Genomic DNA, 26,485 nt, shown 5'->3' with positions numbered 1-26,485 from the left:
CCTCCCTTTACTACCTTCCTCCCCTCTTTCTCCATAGTAAAACCAAACAGCTTCATGTTACTCCTGCATGCTCTTTTTATTGGTTTTATTTAACTAGGCAAGTCAGTTATTGCATCCTCCAATAAAACTGTAGTAAACACCAGCATGGCAATCCCCACACACACACACACACACACACACACACACACACACACACACACACACACACACACACACACACACACACACACACACACACACACACACACACACACACACGCGCGCGCGCGCACCCCACACGCACCCACACGCACCCGCACGCACCCGCACGCACCCGCACACACCCACACACACCCACACGCACGCACACACGCACGCACACACGCACACGCACCCCCACACGCACCCCCCACACACACACCCACACATGCACCCACACCCACACACACACACAAGTAATGTAATGTGTGGCCACTAACATAATTCAGGTGGGGTTATGTGGAGAGAATGGTGACTAGTGTATTATATACAGGGTGTTGTTTAGTGGATACTATATCTTGGTGACTAGTGTAATATATACAGGGTGTTGTTTAGTGGATACTATATCTTGGTGACTAGTGTAATATATACAGGGTGTTGTTTAGTGGATACTATATCTTGGTGACTAGTGTAATATATACAGGGTGTTGTTTAGTGGATACTATATCTTGGTGACTAGTGTAATATATACAGGGTGTTGTTTAGTGGATACTATATCTTGGTGACTAGTGTAATATATACAGGGTGTTGTTTAGTGGATACTATATCTTGGTGACTAGTGTAATATATACAGGGTGTTGTTTAGTGGATACTATATCTTGGTGACTAGTGTAATATATACAGGGTGTTGTTTAGTGGATACTATATCTTGGTGACTAGTGTAATATATACAGGGTGTTGTTTAGTGGATACTATATCTTGGTGACTAGTGTAATATATACAGGGTGTTGTTTAGTGGATACTATATCTTGGTGACTAGTGTAATATATACAGGGTGTTGTTTAGTGGATACTATATCTTGGTGACTAGTGTAATATATACAGGGTGTTGTTTAGTGGATACTATATTTTGGTGACTAGTGTAATATATACAGGGTGTTGTTTAGTGGATACGATATCTTGGTGACTAGTGTAATATATACAGGGTGTTGTTTAGTGTATACTATATCTTGGTGACTAGTGTATTATATACAGGGTGTTGTTTAGTGGATACTATATCTTGGTGACTAGTGTAATATATACAGGGTGTTGTTTAGTGGATACGATATCTTGGTGACTAGTGTAATATATGCAGGGTGCTGTTTCTGGTGCAGGCAGTGTATTGCCAAGATAAATTGTACGTGTATATATATATATATATATATATATATATATATATATATACACACACACACACACACACACACACACACACACACACACACACACACACACACACACACACACACACACACACACACACACTATTGTGTAAATAATCTGTGACTTACATACAGTTGAAGTCAGAAGTTTACATACACCTTAGCAAAGTACATTTAAACTCAGTTTTTCACAATTCCTGACATTTAATCCTACTACAAATTCCCTGTTTTAGGTCAGTTAGGATCACCACTTTATTTTAAGAATGTGAAATGTCAGAAAAATAGTAGAGGGAATGATTGATTTCATATTTTTCTTTCATCACATTCCCAGTCGGTCAGAAGTTTACATACACTCAATTAGTATTTGGTAGCATTGCCTTTAAATTGTTTAACTTTGGGTCAAACGTTTCAGGAAGCCTTCCACAAGCTTCCCACAGTAAGTTTTGGCCCATTCCTCCTGACAGAGCTGGTGTAAGGTATGCAGGCCTCCTTGCTCGCACACACTTTCTCAGTTCTGCCCACAAATTGTCTATGGGATTGAGGTCAGGGCTTTGTGATGGCCAGTCCAATACCTTGACTTTGTTGTCCTTAAGCCATTTTGCCACAACTTTGGAAGTATGCTTGGTGTCATTATCCATTTGGAAGACCCATTTGCGACCAAGCTTTAACTACCTGACTGATGTCTTGAGATGTTGCTTCAATATATCAACATAATTTTCCTTCCTCATGAAGCCATCTTGTTTGTGAAGTGCACCAGTCCATCCTGCAGCAAAGCACCCCCACAACATGATGCTGCCACCCCCGTGCTTCACGGTTGGGATCGTGTTCTTCGGCTTGCAAGCATCCCTTTTTTCCTACATACATACGATGGTCATTATGGCCAAACAGTTCTATGTTTGTTTCATCAGACCAGAGAACATTTCTTCAAAAAGTACAATCTTTGTCCCCATGTGCAGTTGTAACCCGTAGTCTGGCTTTTTTATGGAGGTTTTGGAGCAGTGGCTTCTTCCTTGCTGAGCGGCCTTTCAGGTTATGTAGATATAGGACTTGTTTTACTGTGGATATAGATACTTTTGTACCTGTTTCCTCCATTTTGTACTCCATTTCCTCCATTTTCACAAGGTCCTTTGGTGTTGTTCTGGGATTGATTTACACTTTTCGCACCAAAGTACGTTCATCTCTAGGAGACCGAACGCATCTCCTTCCTGAGCGAACAGTACAGTATAGTGTATAACAGAACATAGTGTGGTACAGAATAGTGTAGTACAGAATAGTGTAGCACAGAACAGTGTGTAGTAAAGAATAGTGTGTAGTACAGAATAGTGTAGAACAGTGTGTAGAACAGAACAGTGTGTAGAAAAGAATAGTGTGTATTAAAGAATGGTGTAGTACAGAACAGTGTGTAGTACAGAACAGTGTGTCGTACAGAACAGTGTGTAGTAAAGGATAGTGTAGAACAGTGTGTAGAACAGAACAGTGTGTAGAAAACAATAGTGTGTATTAAAGAATGGTGTAGAACAGAACAGTGTGTAGTACAGAACAGTGTGTAGTACAGAACAGTGTGTCGTACAGAACAGTGTGTCGTACAGAACAGTGTGTAGTACAGACCAGTGTGTCGTACAGAACAGTGTGTCGTAAAGGATAGTGTGTAGTACAGCATAGTCTAGTATAGAATAGTGTGTAGTAAAGCACAGTGTAGAATAGAACAGTGTGTAGTACAGAACAGTGTGTCGTACAGAACAGTGTGTAGTAAAGGATAGTGTAGAACAGTAGTGTAAAACAGAAGTGTGTAGTACATACGTGTAGAACAGAACCGTGTAGAACAGAAGTGTGTTGAACAGAATAGTGGGTAGAACAGAATTTCGAACAGAACAGTGTGTAGTACAGTATAGTGTAAAACAGAACAGAGTGTGGTACAGAGTAGTGTAGTACAGAACAGTGTGTAGTAAAGGAGTGTGTAGTACAGAATAGTGTAGAACAGTGTGTAGAACAATACAGTGTGTAAAAAAGAAGTGTGTATTAAAGAATAATGTAGAACAGAATAGAGTGTAGTACATTATAATGTAGAACAGAACAGTGTGTAGTACAGTATAGTGTAGCACAGAACAGTGTAGAACAGAGCAGTGTAGAACAGAACAGTGTGTAGTACAGCATAGTGTAGAAAAGAACAGTGTAGAACAGAACAGTAGGTAGTACAGAACAGTGTGTCGAACAGAATAGTGTGTCGAACAGAATAGTGTGTAGTACATAAGTGTAGAACAGAACCGTGTAGAACAGAATAGTGTGTAGTACAGCATAATGTAGAACAGTAGTGTAAAACAGAAGTGTGTAGTACATAAGTCCTTCTGTAGCACAGTTGGTAGAGCATGGCGCTTGTAACGCCAGGATAGTGGGTTCGATTCCCGGGACCACCCATACGTAGAATGTATGCACACATGACTGTAAGTCGCTTTGGATAAAAGCGTCTGCTAAATGGCATATATTATATTATTATTATATTATTATATTATAAGTGTAGAACAGAACCGTGTAGAACAGAATAGTGTGTAGTATAGTGAATAGTGCAGAACAGTGTGCCGAACAGAAGTGTGGGATCTTTCTCATGGCTATATATAGATATTTTTTAAAGCATTCATGATTTGCGTAAATGTAATATACTAAGTATTACTCTTGTTAAAAATATGAAATGGTATTACATTTGGTGAAGATAAGCATTTCTCTACGTCTGGCGATGCTTTCCTCCTGGCTAACCCTACCCCGGCCAACAGCTCACACCCCCCGCAGCTCCTTGCCCAAGCCACCCCAGCTTCTCCTTCACCCAAAACTAGATAGCAGAAAGAAAGCTGAAAAACCTGGACCCGTACAAATCAGCTGGGCTAGACAATCTGGACCATTGTTGCAACCTCTATTACCAGTCTGTTCAACCTCTCTTTTGAATTGTCTGAGATCCCTAAAGATTGGAAAGCTGCCGCGGTCATCCCCCTCTTCAACAGGGGTGACACTCTAGACCCAAACTGTTATTGACCTATATCCAGCCTGCCCTGCCTATCTAAAGTCTTCGAAAGCCAAGTTAATAAACAGATCACTGACCATTTCAAATCCCACCGTACCTTCTAGAGCTCGGTTTTCGAGCTGATCATGGGTGCACCTCAGCCACGCTCAAGGTACTAAACGATATCATAACCGCTCTCAATAAAAGACAGTACTGTGCAGCCGTCTTCATCGACCTGGCCAAGGCTTTCGACTCTGTCAATCACCGTATTCTCAACAGCATTGATTTCTCAAATGACTCCCTCGCCTGGTTCACCAACTACTTTTCAGGCAGAGTTTAGTGTGTCAAATTGGAGGGCCTGTTGTCCGGACCTCTGGCAGTCTCTATGTGGGTACCACAGGGTTCAATTCTCGGGTCGACTCTTTTCTCCGTATATATCAACGATGTCGCTCTTGCTGCTGGAGATTCTCTGAGCCACCTCTACGCAGACGACACCATTCTGTATACATCTGGCCCCTCTTTGGACACGGTTAACTAACCTCCAAACGAGCGTCAATACCATACAACTGCTCTGGCCTCCAACTGCAAGTAAAACCAAATGCACCATTTGCTGCCCGCACCCGCCTGCCCGACTAGCATCACTACTCTGGACGGTTCCGACTTTGAATATGTGGACAACTACAAATACCTAGACTGTAAACTCTCCTTCCAGACTCATATTAAACATTTCCAATCCAAAATGAAATATGGAATTGGCTTCCTATTTCGCAACAAAGCCTCCTTCACTCACGCCGCCAAACATACCCTTGTAAAACTGACTATCCTATCGATCCTCGACTTCGGCGATGTCATTTACAAAATAGCTTCCAATACTCTACTCAGCATACTGGATGCAGTCTATCACAGTGCCATCCGTTTTGTTACCAAAGCCCCTTACACCACCCACCACTGTGACCTGTATGCTCTAGTCGGTTGGCTCTTGCTACATATTGGTCTCCAGACCCACTGGCTCCAGGTCATCTATAAGTCTATGCTAGGTAAAGCTCCACCTTAGCTCACTGGTCACGAGCACAACATCCACCCGTAGCACGTGCTCCAGCAGGTATATCTCACTGGTCATCCCCAATGCCAACACCTACTTTGGCCACCTTTCTTCCAGTTCTCTGCTGCCAATGACTGGAACGAATTGCAAACATCGCTGAAGTTGGAGACGTATATTTCCCTCACTAACTTTAAACATCAGCTATCTGAGCAGCTAAAAGATCGCTGCAGCTATACATAGCCCATCTGTAAAAAGCCCACACAATCTACCTTCCTCATCCCCATATTGTTTTTAATTTACTTTTCTGCTCTTTTGCATACCAGTATTTCTACTTACACATCACCATCTGCTCATCTATCATTCCAGTGTTAATTTTCTAAATTGTAATTACTTCGCTACTATGGCCTATTTATTTCCTTACCTCCTCACACCACACCGTATATAGACTTTCTTTTTTTCTATTGTGTTATTGACTGTATGTTTGTTTATCCCATGTGTAACTCTGTGTTGTTGTTTGTGTCGCACTGCTTTGCTTTATCTTGGCCAGGTTGCAGTTGCAAATGAGAACTTGTTCTCAACTAGCTTACCGGTTAAATAAAGGTGTTCTCAACTAGCTTACCGGTTAAATAAAGGTGTTCTCAACTAGCTTACCGGTTAAATAAAGGTGAAATAAAAAATATATAAATAAAAAAAATAGCACATTATGAGTTGTTTAGGACTCGAAACTCAAAGTTTAGGACTTGGGACTTGACTCAGACTTGACTGTCTTGACTTGGGACTTGAGTGTTAAAACTTGAGACTGACTTGTAAAACAATGACTTGGTCCCACCTCTGGTGTGTAGTACAGTATAGTGTTGAACCGAACAGTGTGTAGAACAGAACAGTTTGTAGTACAGTATAGTGTTGAACCGAACAGTGTGTAGAACAGAACAGTGTGTAGTACAGTATAGTGTAGAACAGAACAGTGTGTAGTACAGTATAGTGTAGAACAGAATAGGGTGTAGAACAGAATAGTGTAGAACAGAACAGTGTGTAGTACAGTATAGTGTAGAACAGAATAGGGTGTAATACAGTATAGTGTAGAACAGAACAGTGTGTAGTACAGTATAGTGTAGAACAGAATAGGGTGTAATACAGTATAGTGTAGTACAGAACAGTGTAGGACAGAACAGTGTGTAGTACAGTATAGTGTAGAACAGAACAGTGTGTAGTACAGAACGGTTGAGGACAGAATAGTGTGTAGTACAGTATAGTGTAGAACAGAACAGTGTGTAGTACAGTATAGTGTAGAACAGAAAAGTGTGTAGTACAGTATAGAACAGACTAGGGTGTAGTACAGTATAGTGTAGAACAGAATAGGGTGTAGTACAGTTACAGTATAGTGTAGAACAGAACAGTGTGTAGTACAGTATAGTGTAGAACAGAATAGGGTGTAGTACAGTATAGTGTAGAACAGAACAGTGTAGAACAGTATAGTGTAGAACAGAACAGTGTGTAGTACAGAATAGTGTGCAGTACAGAACAGTGTAGAACAGAATAGGGTGTAGTACAGTATAGTGTAGAACAGTATAGTGTAGAACAGAACAGTGTGTTGTCACCTGCTGGTTGACGCGGCAGTGTGAGGGCCCGTGGTGGACGAGGATACGGACGATGTCTACGTCTCCACGCCAGGCGGCCAGGTGCAAGGGGAAGCAGCCCTTACTGTCAGCCACATTGGTGGAGGCTTCAAACTGGAGCAACTTCAACACCACGTCCCTGAGGAGGAGAAGGAGGAGGAGGGAGGAGGAGGATGGGGGGAGAATGGCGGAAGAGGAAGGGGATAGAGAGAGAGGAGAGCAGTAAGGGAAGTGATAGAGAGCGAGGGAGAGAGGGAAGAGATGGAATAGAGAGAGGGAGAGAGCAGTAAGGGAAGTGATAGAGAGCGAGGGAGAGAGGGAAGAGATGGAATAGAGAGAGAGAGAGAGAGAGAGAGAGAGAGAGAGAGAGAGAGAGAGAGAGAGAGAGAGAGAGAGAAGAGGGAAGAGATGGAATAGAGAGAGAAGGGGAAAGATGGGGAGAGAAAGGCAAGAAAGCGTAGAGAGAGAAAAAGCAGAGAGAGCGAAAGCGTAGAGAGAGAGAGAAGAGAAACAGAGAAAGAGAGCGAGAAAGAAAGAACGAAAATGGAAACAGAGCAAGAAGGGGGAGAGAGAAAGAAAAGTACTTTACTTGGCCTGAATCATAATGCCAGCTGCATAACCAAGGCTGCCTTGAATGTTTATATGTGTGTGGATTAAAATCATTAAAATCATTAGCTGGACTGAAATTAACTCTTCACATTGAAATAATTAAGTTTGTTGCTTCACCATTGTAGAACGCCACGTTCACATTGAGTGTGTCCCTAATGGCCCCTATTCCCGATATAGTGCACTACTACAGTATATCGGGAATACGGTGCAATTTAGGATGCATACATTGTCAAAACAACGGTCTAAAAGTGTACAGTTAAATGGTTAGTTCCCTCCTTGTTCCCCCCTCATTTAAAGTTCTAAATCACTTCTCTTAGTGAGTGTTTGTGACCTTGTTTTTCACTTGGAGCCTGTACTTTTCAATCTCTCCCTCCCTTTATCTCTGTCTCCTCTCTCCCTCTCCCTTTATGTCTCTCTCTCTCTCCTTCTCTCCCTGCTTCACTCTCCTTCTCCTACTGCAGCTGTTGGAAAGAAGGAAATCCACATTATTGCCTCCAAGACACAGCATTAATCCGACAGTTTTGCTGAGCAGGGCTAGCCGTCAGACTTATCTTAATCCAACAGCAGGAAAAAGGGATTTGTGTGTGTGTGTGTGTGTGTGTGTGTGTGTGTGTGTGTGTGTGTGTGTGTGTGTGTGTGTGTGTGTGTGTGTGTGTGTGTGTGTGTGTGTGTGTGTGTGTGTGTGTGTGTGTGTGTGTGTGTGTGTGTGTGTGTGTGTGTGTGTGTGTGTGTGTGTGTGTGTGTGTGTGTGTGTGTGTGTGTGTGTGTGTGTGTGTGTGTGTCTGGAAAAGGCAATCATATTGCATTACACTCACAAGCATGCAAGCACACGGACAAACACTTCCTCACCCCCACCAGCCACCTCTCCACATACACACACACTCTTACCTGTGTCCGTTCAGTGATGCGTGGTGGAGGGGTGTGTACCCTGAACTGTCTGCACAGTTCACATTCAAGCCTCTCCACATGCTGTGGACACAAGACAGACAGACTGTAAGCCAACACGCACCAAGACACAGTCCTTACAATTGTATGCTTTCCAATTTAACTTTTTGTTTTCCTGTAATTGAAAATCACACTTAAGTCCACAACAGGCTTTCTATGTGTTGAGCACATGATCATGATAGACACTGAAGTACAAAGAGACACAATATAGAAGCCCTTTTCTTTTAGCCTGATCACAGATCTGTTTGTGCCTTAGCCACATCACAACGACCATCGGAGTCAGCAAGACAGTGCAAACAGATCTGGGACCAGTCTATCTTTGTTCTATGGGATGTGGGACCTCCAAAGGGCTAAGATTGGCATGTAACAGACTCGTTTTCCCATGACCTTCGAAGTCTCTCAAGTCAACTTCAATTTTCAATTTTAGGGGCTTTACTGACATGGGAAACATATGTTAACATTGCCAAAGCAAGTGAAATAGATAACAAAAGTGAATTAACCAATAAAACATTTAGAGCAAACATTACACTCACAAAAGTTCCAAAATAATAAGACATTTCAAAAGTCAATATACACAGTTGAAGTCGGAAGTTTACATACACTTAGGTTGGAGTCATTAAAACTCGTTTTTCAACCACTCCACAAATTTCTTGTTAACAAATTATTGTCTTGGCAAGTTGGTTAGGGCATCTACTTTGTGCATGACACAAGTCATTTATCCAACAATTGTTTACAGACAGATTATTTCACTTATAATTCACTGTATCACAATTCCAGTGGGTCAGAAGTTTACATACACTAAGTTGACTGTGCCTTTTAAGGAGCTTGGAAAATTCCAGAAAATGATGTCATGGCTTTAGAAGCTTCTGATAGGCTAATTGACATAGTTTGAGTCAATTGGAGGTGTACCTGTGGATGTATTTCAAGGCCTACCTTCAAACTCAGTTCCTCTTTGCTTGACATCATGGGAAAAGGAAAAGAAATCAGCAAAGACCTCAGAAAAAAAACATGTACACCTCCACAAGTCTGGTTTATCCTTGGGAGCAATTTCCAAATGCCTCATCTGTACAAACAATAGTATGCAAGTATAAACACAATGAGACAACACAGCCATCATACCGCTCAGGAAGGAGACGCGTTCTGTCTCCTAGAGACGCAATAAAAAAAGCCAGACTATGGTTTGTAACTGCACATGGGAACAAAGATCATACTTTTTGGAGAAATGTCCTCTGTTCTGATGAAACAAAAATAACTGTTTGCCATAATGACCATTGTTATGTTTGGAGGAATAAGGGAGAGGCTTGCAAGCTGAAAAACACCATCCCAACCATGGAGAACGAGGGTGGTAGCATCATGTTGTGGGGGTGCTTTGCTGCAGGAGGGACTGGTGCACTTCACAAAATAGATGGCATCGTGAGGAAGGAAAATTATGTGGATATATTGTAGCAACATCTCAAGACATCAGTCAGGAAGTTAAAGCTTGGTCGCAAATGGGTCTTCCAAATGGACAATGACCCCAGGCATACTTCCCAAGTTGTGACAAAATCGCGTCAGGACAACAAAGTCAAGGTATTGGAGTGGCCATCACAAAGCGCTGATCTCAATCCTACAGAGAATTTGTGGGCAGAACTGAAAAAGTGTGTGCGAGTAAGGAGGCCTATAAACGTGACTCAGTTATACCAGCTCTGTTCTAGAGGAATGGGCCAAAATTTACCCAACTTATTGTGGGAAGCTTGTGGAAGGCTACCCAAAATGTTTGACACAAGTTAAACAATTTAAAGGCAATGCTACCAAATACTAATTGAGTGCAGGTAAACTTCTGACCCACTGGGAATGTGACGAAATAAATCAAATCCGAAAATAATCTCTACTATTATTCTGACATTTCACATTCTTAAAATAAAGTGGTGATCCTAACTGACCTAAGACAGGGCATTTTTACTAGGATTAAATGTCAGGAATTACGAAAAACTGAGTTGAAATGTATTTGGCTAAGGTGTATGTACACTTCCGACGTCAACTGTATACAGTGTTGTAATGATGTGCAAATAGTTAAAGTACAGAAGGGAAAATAAATAAACATGGGTTGTATTTAGGTTGCATTTACAATGGTGTTTGTTCTTCACTGGTTGCCTTTTATTGTGGCAACAGCTCACAAATGTTGATGATGTGATTGCACACTGTGGTATTTCAGCCAATAGATATGGGAGTTTTTGAAAATTGGATTTGTTTTCAAATTTTTGGTGGATCTGTGTAATCTGAGGAAAATATAGGTCTCTGAAATGGTCATACATTTGGCAAGAGGTTAGGAAGTACAGCTCAGTTTCCACCCCATTTTGTGGGCGGTGGGGCACATAGCCTGTCTTCTCTTGAGGTCTGCCATCTGCTGCCTTTCTCAATAGCAAGGCTATGCTGTATATAGTCAAAGTTTTCTACCACTGTGTACTCTCTGTTTAAGACCAAATAGCATTCTAGTTTGTTCTGTTTTTTTGTTATTTATTTCCAATGTGTCAAGTAATTATCTTTTTGTTTTCTCGTGATTTGTTTGGGTCTAATTGTGTTGCTGTCTTGGGGCTCTGTTTGTGTTTGTGAACAGAGCCCCAGGACTAGCTTGCTTAGGGGACTCGTCTCCAGGTTTATTTCTTTGTAGGGTTTGGCTTTGTAATTGAAGATTTTGGAATTTTGCCTAATTCTGCTCTGCATTATTTGGTGTTTGATGTTAAACACAGAGGATATTTTTGCAGAATTCTGCATGCAGAGTCTCAATTTGGTGTTTGTCCCATTTTGTGAATTATTGGTTCGTGAGTGGACCCCAGACCTCACAACCATGAAGGGCAATGGGTTCTATAACTGTTACAATTTCTCTCTCTCTCACACACACACAAAAGTAGAGCCAGATTTGGAACTCTGCATCACGAGGCTTCAAAATGACAAAGTTCCACAGGAGAAATAGTACCTATTCTTTTACTCCACACACACAAATCTATAGACAGCCATCTGGTATATGTCCCTAGAATAGGGCATAACAATATCTCTTATAAGGGAAATGAAAGGGGATACCACGTCTTCAGGGCCCGGAGAACAGTGGGTTAACTGCCATGCTCAGGGTCAGAACGACAGATTTTCACCTTGTCAGCTTGGGGATTCGATCCAGCAACCTTTCGGGTACTGGTCCAAACAACACTACTAGCACTGCATCGTAGCAGGGGGGAAGGGCTTTAGTTTGCACTCAGAGAGAGTGATTGACAGCTAACGTGGACAGTCGTGGGTCAGATAGGGATCAAACACGCTCCCTTACTGTACACATACATACCAACCCACTGAATACACTAAACCAACCCACTGAATACACCAGGCCAACCCACTGAATACACCAGACCAGGCCAACACACTGAATACACAAGACTAACACAATGAATACATCAGACTAGACCAACACACTGAATACACCAGACCAACACACTGAATACACTAGACCAACACACTGAATACACCAGGCCAACCCACTGAATACACCAGACCAGGCCAACACACTGAATACACAAGACTAACACAATGAATACATCAGACTAGACCAACACACTGAATACACCAGACCAACACACTGAATACACCAGACCAACACACTGAATACACCAGACCAACACACTGAATACACCAGACCAACACACTGAATACACCAGACCATACCAACACACTGAATACACCAGACCATACCAACACACTGAATACACCAGACCATACCAACACACTGAATACACCAGACTAGACCAACACACTGAATACACCAGACCATACCAACACACTGAATACACCAGACCATACCAACACACTGAATACACCAGACCATACCAACACACTGAATACACCAGACCATACCAACACACTGAATACACCAGACCAACACACTGAATACACCAGACCAACACACTGAATACACCAGACCATACCAACACACTGAATACACCAGACCATACCAACACACTGAATACACCAGACCATACCAACACATTGAATACACCAGACCAACATACTGAATACACCAGACCAACACAATGAGAACACCAGACTGACCAGACAGCACTCGCATACACACACATGCTCTCTCTAGAAATGAACAGAGCACACACACACACACACACACACATAGGCCTACTATTCACATACACATCCTTGACACACCCAAAGCGTACAAACACACACACATACATAAAACCTTCACACTAACACCCCTCGCACACACCCTTCACATGAACAACACTCTGATACAAACACACACACCTCCCTCATGTATAAACACAGTGACTGTATGAGAGAGTGTATGAGTCCTTCAGGTGGGACCAGGTGTGAGATGATATGGGGTGACTGGCCACACCCACAACCAAGAGCCTTTAGATAAAGGTGTAATCTGTACATTTGAGAAAACAAAATAAAAAGTTATTTCAAAAAGATGGGTGTTTGTTCACACACCTTGGGTAGTTCCTCCATAGAGGACCATTCAGAACAAGAAACGAAGACATACTGGTACTCCCCAAAATGATGTAATGGGTCTCAGACCATCACAGGGCTAAGAGTTTTAATTTCATATTCTACATTCTATTTCATATTCTACGTTCTATTCAAGTTCACATTGTATTCTAGCCCACATTCTACATTCTATTCTACATCCTAGACTGCATTCTGTCACAATTGATTAAATTCAACATATTTTTAACAGTCTACATTCTATTTTATGCTATTTCACATTCTACACTATTCTATTGCACATTCAACATTCTATTCTACTTCCCATTCTATTTCATTTTCTACATTCTATTTCAACAGTCTTATATTTTCCATCTGGCATTCTATTGCACATTCCACAGCCAATTCCCTCGTCTCCCCCAAGCATGGTCGTGCAGTGGGCTCTATTCTCTTCTACTGTGCTTTCACGATGTGCACAAAAGGCAAGAAGCCATCCTCAAATTGAATTAGGGAGAAACATTAGATTAGAAATACATGTAAACATTCTTGTAGACTAGACGTCTGCTTATTTGGAGATTAGAGAAATATGCAGACTATGTCCCGTCTACTGCCCTTAGACACAACCTCTCTGTCTTTCCTCTCTCCCCCGTCACCCCCTCCTCTCTCCATCACCCCCTCTCCCCATCACCCCCCTCTCCCCGTCATCCCCCTCTCCCTGTCACCCCCCTCTCCCCATCACCCCCTCTCTCAGTCACCCCCTCTCTCTCCACCACCCCCCTCTCCATCACCCCCCTCTCCCCGTCACCCCCTCTCTCCATCACCCCCTCCCCATCACCCCCTCTCCCCGTCACCCCCTCTCTCTCCATCACCCCCCTCTCCCCATCACCCCCTCTCCCCGTCACCCCCTCTCTCAGTCACCTCCCCTCTCTCAGTCACCTCCCCTCTCTCAGTCACCCCCTCTCTCCGTCACCCCCTCTCGCCATCTGTTACCGAAGAAAGTGGACTTCTCAATATTGGTAGGCCAGTCACCACACCCTAACAAACAATCTGAATAGTATACAGGGAGGCCAGTCACCAGACCCTAACAAACAGCCTGAACAGTATACAGGGAGGCCAGTCACCAGACCCTAACAAACAGCCTGAACAGTATACAGGGAGGCCAGTCACCACACCCTAACAAACAGCCTGAATAGTATACAGGGAGGCCAGTCACCACACCCTAACAAACAGCCTGAATAGTATACAGGGAGGCCAGTCACCAGACCCTAACAAACAGCCTGAACAGTATACAGGGAGGACAGTCACCACACCCTAACAAACAGCCTGAATAATATACAGGAGGCCAGTCACCACACCCTAACAAACAGCCTGAATAATATACAGGTAGGCCAGTCACCACACCCTAACAAACAGCCTGAATAATATACAGGTAGGCCAGTCACCAGACCCTAACAAACAGCCTGAATAATATACAGGAGGCCAGTCACCAGACCCTAACAAACAGCCTGAATAATATACAGGGAGGCCAGTCACCAGACCCTAACAAACAGCCTGAATAATATACAGGAGGCCAGTCACCAGACCCTAACAAACAGCCTGAATAATATACAGGGAGGCCAGTCACCACACCCTAACAAACAGCCTGAATAATATACAGGAGGCCAGTCACCAGACCCTAACAAACAGCCTGATTAATATACAGGAGGCCAGTCACCATACCCTAACAAACAGTCTGAATAATATACAGGAGGCCAGTCACCAGACCCTAACAAACAGCCTGAACAGTATACAGGAGGCCAGTCACCACACCCTAACAAACAGCCTGAATAATATACAGGAGGCCAGTCACCACACCTTAACAAACAGCCTGAATAATATACAGGGAGGCCAGTCACCACACCCTAACAAACAGCCTGAACAGTATACAGGGAGGACAGTCACCAGACCCTAACAAACAGCCTGAACAGTATACAGGGAGGCCAGTCACCACACCCTAACAAACAGCCTGAATAATATACAGGTAGGCCAGTCACCACACCCTAACAAACAGCCTGAACAGTATACAGGGAGGCCAGTCACCACACCCTAACAAACAGCCTGAACAGTATACAGGGAGGCCAGTCACCACACCCTAACAAACAGCCTGAACAGTATACAGGGAGGCCAGTCACCACACCCTAACAAACAGCCTGAACAGTATACAGGGAGGCCAGTCACCACACCCTAACAAACAGCCTGAATAATATACAGGAGGCCAGTCACCAGACCCTAACAAACAGCCTGAATAATATACAGGAGGCCAGTCACCACACCCTAACAAACAGCCTGAACAGTATACAGGGAGGCCAGTCACCACACCCTAACAAACAGCCTGAATAATATACAGGGAGGCCAGTCACCACACCTTAACAAACAGCCTGAATAATATACAGGGAGGCCAGTCACCACACCCTAACAAACAACCTGAATAATATACAGGGAGGCCAGTCAACACACCTTAACAAACAGCCTGAATAATATACAGGAGGCCAGTCACCACACCCTAACAAACAGCCTGAATAATATACAGGGAGGCCAGTCACCAGACCCTAACAAACAGCCTGAATAATATACAGGAGGCCAGTCACCACACCTTAACAAACAGCCTGAATAATATACAGGGAGGCCAGTCACCACACCCTAACAAACAGCCTGAATAATATACAGAGAGGCCAGTCACCATACCCTAACAAACAGCCTGAATAATATACAGGAGGCCAGTCACCAGACCCTAACAAACAGCCTGAACAGTATACAGGGAGGCCAGTCACCACACCCTAACAAACAGCCTGAATAATATACAGGAGGCCAGTCACCACACCTTAACAAACAGCCTGAATAATATACAGGGAGGCCAGTCACCACACCCTAACAAACAGCCTGAATAATATACAGGGAGGCCAGTCACCACACCTTAACAAACAGCCTGAATAATATACAGGTAGGCCAGTCACCACACCCTAACAAACAGCCTGAACAGTATACAGGGAGGCCAGTCACCACACCCTAACAAACAGCCTGAACAGTATACAGGGAGGCCAGTCACCACACCCTAACAAACAGCCTGAATAATATACAGGGAGGCCAGTCACCACACCCTAACAAACAGCCTGAACAGTATACAGGGAGGCCAGTCACCACACCCTAACAAACAGCCTGAACAGTATACAGGGAGGCCAGTCACCACACCCTAACAAACAGCCTGAACAGTATACAGGGAGGCCAGTCACCACACCCTAACAAACAGCCTGAATAGTATACAGGGAGGCCAGTCACCAGACCCTAACAAACAGCCTGAATAGTATACAGGTAGGCCAGTCACCACACCTTAACAAACAGCCTGAATAATATACAGGGAGGCCAGTCACCACACCCTAACAAACAGCCTGAATAATATACAGGTAGGCCAGTCACCAGACCTAACAAACAGCCTGAACAGTATACAGGGAGGCCAGTCACCACACCCTAACAAACAGCCTGAACAGTATACAGGGAGGCCAGTCACCACACCCTAACAAACAGCCTGAACAGTATACAGGGAGGCCAGTCACCACACCCTAACAAACAGCCTGAACAGTATACAGGGAGGACAGTCACCAGACCCTAACAAACAGCCTGAACAGTATACAGGGAGGCCAGTCACCACACCCTAACAAACAGCCTGAATAATATACAGGTAGGCCAGTCACCACACCCTAACAAACAGCCTGAATAGTATACAGGGAGGCCAGTCACCACACCCTAACAAACAGCCTGAATAATATACAGGTAGGCCAGTCACCACACCCTAACAAACAGCCTGAATAATATACAGGGAGGCCAGTCACCACACCCTAACAAACAGCCTGAATAGTATACAGGTAGGCCAGTCACCAGACCCTAACAAACAGCCTGAATAATATACAGGGAGGCCAGTCACCACACCCTAACAAACAGCCTGAATAGTATACAGGTAGGCCAGTCACCACACCCTAACAAACAGCCTGAATAGTATACAGGGAGGCCAGTCACCAGACCCTAACAAACAGCCTGAACAGTATACAGGGAGGCCAGTCACCAGACCCTAACAAACAGCCTGAATAGTATACAGGGAGGCCAGTCACCAGACCCTAACAAACAGCCTGAACAGTATACAGGTAGGCCAGTCACCAGACCCTAACAAACAGCCTGAATAGTATACAGGGAGGCCAGTCACCAGACCCTAACAAACAGCCTGAACAGTATACAGGGAGGCCAGTCACCACACCCTAACAAACAGCCTGAATAATATACAGGTAGGCCAGTCACCACACCCTAACAAACAGCCTGAATAGTATACAGGAGGCCAGTCACCACACCCGAACAAACAGCCTGAATAATATACAGGGAGGCCAGTCACCACACCCTAACAAACAGCCTGAATAATATACAGGAGGCCAGTCACCACACCCTAACAAACAGCCTGAATAATATACAGGGAGGACAGTCACCAGACCCTAACAAACAGCCTGAATAATATACAGGAGGCCAGTCACCACACCCTAACAAACAGCCTGAATAATATACAGGGAGGCCAGTCACCACACCCTAACAAACAGCCTGAATAATATACAGGAGGCCAGTCACCACACCCTAACAAACAGCCTGAATAATATACAGGGAGGCCAGTCACCACACCCTAACAAACAGCCTGAATAATATACAGGGAGGCCAGTCACCACACCCTAACAAACAGCCTGAATAGTATACAGGTAGGCCAGTCACCAGACCCTAACAAACAGTCTGAATAATATACAGGAGGCCAGTCACCACACTCTAACAAACAGCCTGAATAGTATACAGGTAGGCCAGTCACCACACCCTAACAAACAGCCTGAATAATATACAGGAGGCCAGTCACCAGACCCTAACAAACAGCCTGAATAATATACAGGGAGGCCAGTCACCAGACCCTAACAAACAGCCTGAATAATATACAGGTAGGCCAGTCACCAGACCCTAACAAACAGCCTGAATAATATACATGTAGGCCAGTCACCACACCCTAACAAACAGCCTGAATAATATACAGGGAGGCCAGTCACCAGACCCTAACAAACAGCCTGAATAATATACATGTAGGCCAGTCACCAGACCCTAACAAACAGCCTGAATAATATACATGTAGGCCAGTCACCACACCCTAACAAACAGCCTGAATAATATACATGTAGGCCAGTCACCACACCCTAACAAACAGCCTGAATAATATACATGTAGGCCAGTCACCACACCCTAACAAACAGCCTGAATAATATACAGGGAGGCCAGTCACCAGACCCTAACAAACAGCCTGAATAATATACAGGTAGGCCAGTCACCAGACCCTAACAAACAGCCTGAATAATATACATGTAGGCCAGTCACCACACCCTAACAAACAGCCTGAATAATATACATGTAGGCCAGTCACCAGACCCTAACAAACAGCCTGAATAATATACATGTAGGCCAGTCACCACACCCTAACAAACAGCCTGAATAATATACATGTAGGCCAGTCACCACACCCTAACAAACAGCCTGAATAATATACATGTAGGCCAGTCACCACACCCTAACAAACAGCCTGAATAATATACATGTAGGCCAGTCACCAGACCCTAACAAACAGCCTGAATAATATACATGTAGGCCAGTCACCAGACCCTAACAAACAGCCTGAATAATATACAGGAGGCCAGTCACCAGACCCTAACAAACAGTCTGAATAATATACAGGTAGGCCAGTCACCACACCCTAACAAACAGCCTGAATAATATACATGTAGGCCAGTCACCACACCCTAACAAACAGTCTGAATAATATACATGTAGACCAGTCACCAGACCCTAACAAACAGCCTGAATAATATACATGTAGGCCAGTCACCAGACCCTAACAAACAGCCTGAATAATATACATGTAGGCCAGTCACCACACCCTAACAAACAGCCTGAATAATATACATGTAGGCCAGTCACCAGACCCTAACAAACAGCCTGAATAATATACATGTAGGCCAGTCACCAGACCCTAACAAACAGTCTGAATAATATACAGGGAGGCCAGTCACCACACCCTAACAAACAGCCTGAATAGTATACAGGTAGGCCAGTCACCAGACCCTAACAAACAGCCTGAATAATATACAGGTAGGCCAGTCACCAGACCCTAACAAACAGCCTGAATAGTATACAGGTAGGCCAGTCACCACACCCTAACAAACAGCCTGAATAGTATACAGGTAGGCCAGTCACCACACCCTAACAAACAGCCTGAATAGTATACAGGTAGGCCAGTCACCAGACCCTAACAAACAGCCTGAATAGTATACAGGTAGGCCAGTCACCAGACCCTAACAAACAGCCTGAATAGTATACAGGTAGGCCAGTCACCAGACCCTAACAAACAGCCTGAATAATATACAGGTAGGCCAGTCACCAGACCCTAACAAACAGCCTGAATAATATACATGTAGGCCAGTCACCAGACCCTAACAAACAGCCTGAATAATATACAGGTAGGCCAGTCACCAGACCCTAACAAACAGCCTGAATAATATACAGGTAGGCCAGTCACCAGACCCTAACAAACAGCCTGAATAATATACAGGTAGGCCAGTCACCAGACCCTAACAAACAGCCTGAATAATATACAGGTAGGCCAGTCACCAGACCCTAACAAACAGCCTGAATAATATACAGGTAGGCCAGTCACCACACCCTAACAAACAGCCTGAATAGTATACAGGTAGGCCAGTCACCAGACCCTAACAAACAGCCTGAATAGTATACAGGTAGACCAGTCACCAGACCCTAACAAACAGCCTGAATAGTATACAGGTAGACCAGTCACCAGACCCTAACAAACAGCCTGAATAGTATACAGGTAGGCCAGTCACCACACCCTAACAAACAGCCTGAATAGTATACAGGTAGACCAGTCACCAGACATGAACATTCACTTGTTTTCATTTTAAATAGATCCAAATAAATCATTACCAGTTGAATGTTCAGACCAATAAAATATTGTTTTGTATTAAAACTTTTCTGAAATATTGTAACACAATATGCAAATAAAACAATATGCATGTGCCTATACTGACAATCTACTTTTCTGGCCTCTGGATGAAGCTGGTTGGTAACGCTGTGTCGGTCATGGAATTTAGGATAAAACATTTTTATATTAAAAAACAACTTATGAATTCATTTATTTAATTCATCCATAACTGTCATTTACATGGTTATATACAATAATTATGCCAGCCCCCCAAAACATACCAACTTTTTGGGCTATCATAACACTCTTCTCATATTTCAATCTGAAAAACAATACGACCAATTATAAGAAACAACTTTCAGCAGATCTTTTCCAAGATCATCTGAACCAGAACAAATCATTGCCAAGATATCAACAACGGCTTCTGTAGAAGTCTGAAGAACACATCAGAACACACAAAATGTGTTGAATGCACAAGCTTCTTATGATACATTAATATCCACCACAACTGTTATGAATGTTGCAGATATTATGGTGACGAGGAAACAGGGAGAATACCACTGATATTCCATATAAAACCTTGAAACTTCAGAGAGACATCTGGAACATGATCCAATGTTGGGTGGATGTTTTACAAAACCTTTCCTAAAGAAAACGAAGGGTGTAACATTGTCCCAGTCACCCCCTATCCTTTCATGACTGGAGACACTTCAATTTGGTGTGTATCGCTTCATTAACATCTCACCTTCCTAACCAACACTGGGGACAGCTGTGTGTGGAGAAACAAGCTCTGTGCGCTCTACCAAAAGGACATGAAATTACTTCTTTTTTAGACTTGGCTTCCTTTTAAAAACATTTCCAATAAAGCTGAACTCCAACATACAGACCTTCAGGATAATTATTCATGTGGTTTCATTGGCTTTATGTGGTTTCATGAGTAACTTTATTTGGGCATGATTAGGTTGACTTTCCACAGAATCGCCCTATAGCCTCTAACAGGAAATCAAAGTGGACATGAAAATGTAAGGGACTGGTGAGGAGATCGAAGGAGTGGAAGAAGACATTCCTCATTTCCTGCTTGTGTTTTATTGGTTGTTGGTAGCAGCAGTGGGAAGGTAACAGCACTGGAGGGACACTAATTAACCTGACCGAGGTGGTGGGCTGACACCCACACAATGTCAATATTTTCACATTCTTAAACTCTTACAGGTATAAATAAATACACACACGAGGAAAACAGCTTTCTACAGCCCAGATTTAATTCACCTCCCATCCCCAGACACATGCAGCTCCAGGGCAGTAAATGCTGTTTGAGACACCGTAATGCCATTACCAGACGTGTGTGAGACGGGGGTGAATCAGTCACACTCAATAGTGTGTAAAGGTTTGGAATATGCACACATTTAAAAAGACAGACAAAACAGTGCATTCAAACGTTGATTCACATATATATACAGCATTTATACCGTGTTCTAGCAAACAAAAACCCACTGAACTTTCACTTCAAAGCTAAGAAGTGTATAGGCATACGTGTTACGCACGCCTCTATGAAGAGGGAACGCAACACCCTGCTACAATTAAACTCTCCGTGAAGTGAAAAGGTATAGACTGTAGGTGCAAGTAAGAATGACAACAGGCAGAATGTGGTACCGTTTACAAGGACTTTATTCCTTTACACGGTAATATGGGGAAAAGGGGCTGGACGGAACCAAAGCAAAGTAAATCTCAAAGCCCCCCCTCCCTCTCCTATCTTACCTGCCTACCCACTAAAATACAGGGGGTGGTCCGCCCAGGTCTTACCTAGTGTGCCTAGACAGCGAATATGCTACGGGTATATGTATGCCCGCGGGCCTCTTGCCTAAGCACTCCCTAGGTGCCTTCCCCTTCCCCCCGGGGAACAAATGAAACAGAATATTAAAACAATTTTCACAAAGAAACAAAGGACATCAAATAAGCTCTATCTGAGCAACAAACTCACAAAACATACCAACTCTCGGCATTGACCTCCCGGCAATGACCTCCCAGCAAATCTCTAGCAAAATCTCTCTAGCAAAACTACCTCCAGCAAAATCTCTCTAGCAAAACTACCTCCAGCAAAATCTCTCTCCTGAAAAGAACACTGGCTTTTATATATAGCTTCAGATTGAATGGGTAATTGGAGACAGCTGTGTCTTGACGAGGGGGCGGGGTCAGCTCGCCAATTAGCCATGGAGTCGACCAATCAGCTGCTTGAGGGATTTCAGGAAGCCATTTCCTGAAATAAACACATGCAAACATAAACTACAACACATAAACTGGGGAACGTAACACGCCCACCACAAAAATTGCAAACCTAGTTTTGCAATAACAAAAGCCAACGCATCCCCAGTTAGTAAACCCGTGACAGAGCGTCAGCAACCACATTCGCCGAGCCCTTCACATAAGCGATCTGTACATTATGTTAGTAAGAACTGGTTACCTGACCTGGTTTTCGGCAATGGACCTACACAATCAATTATCACCCTTTCAAACGGTTCCCCCACCACAGGAATCGGGCAGAGTGGCGCTCGTGGAACTGTTTGATTCACTGTTTGATTCACTGTTTGATTCACTGTTTGATTCACTTTCCCAGTGAGTTGACATATGTGACATGTTTTACAAAATTGGACCACATCAGACTTCAAACCTGGCCAGAAGAAATGACGAAGGACCCGGTTATAAGTCTTTGTGATCCCCAAGTGTCCAGACCACGCCTGGTCATGGGCGAGTGACAGCACCTGCTGTCGGAATGGTGTAGGAACAACCAGTTGACACACTTCACTCCAGTCATTAATGGTGTCAGGAGATGCCCATTTACGCATCAAAACTCCTGCTTCCATAAAGTAGGCGGTCTCTCTAGTTTTAGCTTCCTCAATGGAACTTACCGAAGCAAAACACTTGCGAAGACTGGTGTCTTCTTTTTGACATTCAATCACTTCTCGGGGGTGACAGACAAAAGGATGTCATGTAATTGGGGGGCGATTTCGTTTTCCCCTGCCTTAGTTTTTACGGGGGTAAAAACTGTCGGCATTGCAGAAGGCATACTCGGTGCATTGTCTTCTACTTCAACTTTCTCAAAAATGGAACTAGCCAAATCCACCACATCTCCTAGCTCTCATGTGAAACCACAAACTAAATCCAATGGATGAGATGAACACACACACAAACCCCTACAACACCACGATGTGACAGTCTTATAAGTCCATGTGCATGACACTATAATGAAATGAAGAAAGACAAACACACAACCTCAAGCATTTCTTCAAACTAACGTTTTATGAAAATCTCATATTACACAATCTCATCTTCTGCTTTACTGAATTAGAAATCCATCCCTAAACCTGACTTAGAGAGAAGTGGTGTTTCTAAACCTACAACACATCTCAATTAGACAGACAAACACACACACACGTCACAATTCAACAAAGATACACACACACACATCACAATTCAACAAACACACACACACACACACACACGTCACAATTCAACAAACACACACACACACACACACACACGTCACAATTCAACAAACAAACAAACACACACACACAAACACGTCACAATTCAACAAACACACACATCACAATTCAACAAACACACACACATCACAATTCAACAAACACACACACATCACAATTCAACAAACACACACACACACACAAACACATCACAATTCAACAAACACACACACAGACACACACCAGTGCACTGGCAACCATCTAATAGCCAGTAATTTTGTTGAAATCTAATTTGATCTGAGAAATTCAACAAATTAATTGTAACCAAAATTGGCCATTTTAATTTAAGGGATTCATATAATCTCCATGCCAATCCTACTCCAACAACTAGTATACAGTATGAGTTTTCTATGTCTAACAAGTAGTATGGAGCTGTGGCTTGGAGTATTGCTTCTTCATCCTTTTGAAATATATTCCCTGAGAATCTGCTGATGTTTTTTCCCTGTTCAGATAAATTAGCCATTGAAGTCACTTGCATAAATTAATGTGAAGTCGCACCGTTTTATAAATGTTGCTGGTCTCGTGTTTATTAAATGGATCACAACATTTTCTTTGCAATTTAGGGTCAAAAAAACAATAGCTTTCAATCATCATGATAAAATACATTGTTTGGCCAGCCTCACAATTATTATAATAATGATAATAATGACAATCATCCCTTAGGCTACAGTAGTTCTAATGGTTTTAATGTTATGGTCTCTAATGGTGTTCAATGGTAAAAGTCCCAAACAAACATACACTGTGTTCCGTAACGGTACTGGATTGAGTTTAATGGTAAAAGTCCCAAACAAACATACACTGTGTTCCGTAACGGTACTGAATTGAGTTTAATGGTAAAAGTCCCAAACAAACATACACTGTGTTCCGTAACGGTACTGGATTGAGTAATGGTAAAAGTCCCAAACAAACATACACTGTGTTCCGTAACGGTACTGAATTGAGTTTAATGGTAAAAGTCCCAAACAAACATACACTGTGTTCCGTAACGGTACTGGATTGAGTTCAATGGTAAAAGTCCCAAACAAACATACACTGTGTTCCGTAACGGTACTGGATTGAGTTCAATGGTAAAAGTCCCAAACAAACATACACTGTGTTCCGTAACGGTACTGGATTGAGTTTAATGGTAAAAGTCCCAAACAAACATACACTGTGTTCCGTAACGGTACTGGATTGAGTTCAATGGTAAAAGTCCCAAACAAACATACACTGTGTTCCGTAACGGTACTGAATTGAGTTTAATGGTAAAAGTCCCAAACAAACATACACCAAACATACACTGTGTTCCGTAACGGTACTGGATTGAGTTCAATGGTAAAAGTCCCAAACAAACATACACTGTGTTCCGTAACGGTACTGAATTGAGTTCAATGGTAAAAGTCCCAAACAAACATACACTGTGTTCCGTAACGGTACTGAATTGAGTTCAATGGTCCCAAACAAACATACACTGTGTTCCGTAACGGTACTGAATTGAGTTCAATGGTAAATGTCCCAAACAAACATACACTGTGTTCCGTAACGGTACTGAATTGAGTTCAATGGTAAAAGTCCCAAACAAACATACACTGTGTTCCGTAACGGTACTGAATTGAGTTCAATGGTAAAAGTCCCAAACAAACATACACTGTGTTCCGTAACGGTACTGGATTGAGTTCAATGGTAAAAGTCCCAAACAAACATACACTGTGTTCCGTAACGGTACTGAATTGAGTTCAATGGTAAAAGTCCCAAACAAACATACACTGTGTTCCGTAACGGTACTGGATTGAGTTTAATGGTAAAAGTCCCAAACAAACATACACTGTGTTCCGTAACGGTACTGAATTGAGTTCAATGGTAAATGTCCCAAACAAACATACACTGTGTTCCGTAACGGTACTGAATTGAGTTCAATGGTAAAAGTCCCAAACAAACATACACTGTGTTCCGTAACGGTACTGGATTGAGTTCAATGGTAAAAGTCCCAAACAAACATACACTGTGTTCCGTAACGGTACTGGATTGAGTTCAATGGTAAAAGTCCCAAACAAACATACACTGTGTTCCGTAACGGTACTGGATTGAGTTCAATGGTAAAAGTCCCAAACAAACATACACTGTGTTCCGTAACGGTACTGGATTGAGTTTAATGGTAAATGTTCATATTATTTTATTAGAGATGGCACAGCATTTTAGTCACTAGCCCAGTTCTCCATCAGTATTAGTAAGAAAAGCATTCATATGAGAATTGCACCATAGCGACAGCCCTGTCAGAGAGCTGCCATTTGTTGGACTATTCAAGGAGGGTTGTTTTGAAGCATTAGGTTGTTTTATTTAAATTCAACCTTTATTTAGCTAGGCAAGTCAGTTAAGAACCAAGTCTTATTTACAATGACGGCCTCAGTGCTAAGAGAAGGACAACATGAACTGCGTTCATGGAGGACTGGCTTGACTTGTGAGGATGACTAAACAATTCATTTTCATCATGAGCAAAGGTTATTGGTTTTCTACCCAAAGTTGCAAAATGTTGTGATCCATTTAATAAACACAAGAGACCAGCAACATTTGATTTGACATTTATTAAACGGTGTGGCAGCAGCAGGAACAGCGGCATCTAGTGGGAAAAACATGGTACTTTCACACTCATTTAAGCAAGCGACTTCAATGGCTAATTTATCTGAACAGAGGGAATAAAACATCAACAAATGAACAGGGAATATATTAAACAAATGAACAGGGAATATATTAAACAAATGAACAGGGAATATATTAAACAAATGAACAGTGAATATATTAAACAAAGGAACAGGGAATATATTAAACAAAGGAACAGGGAATATATTAAACAAATGAACAGGGAATATATTAAACAAAGGAAC

At 42.8% G+C, this 26,485-nt stretch overlaps 1 protein-coding gene across 1 annotated transcript in view; it reads right to left on the bottom strand.

The window, feature by feature from the left end:
* Positions 1-26,485, bottom strand: part of LOC118370769 (ankyrin repeat and sterile alpha motif domain-containing protein 1B-like) — a 495,760-nt gene that overhangs the window by 417,591 nt on the left and 51,684 nt on the right. Inside the window, 2 exon segments of the mRNA XM_052492534.1 lie at positions 7,011-7,167; positions 8,526-8,606. Coding sequence (XP_052348494.1) covers positions 7,011-7,167; positions 8,526-8,606 — 238 coding nt within the window.

The sequence above is a fragment of the Oncorhynchus keta genome, chromosome 33 (genome assembly GCF_023373465.1).
Source record: "Oncorhynchus keta strain PuntledgeMale-10-30-2019 chromosome 33, Oket_V2, whole genome shotgun sequence".
NCBI classification, from domain to species: Eukaryota; Metazoa; Chordata; class Actinopteri; order Salmoniformes; family Salmonidae; genus Oncorhynchus; species Oncorhynchus keta.
This window is presented reverse-complemented; position numbering and strand designations above follow the sequence as displayed.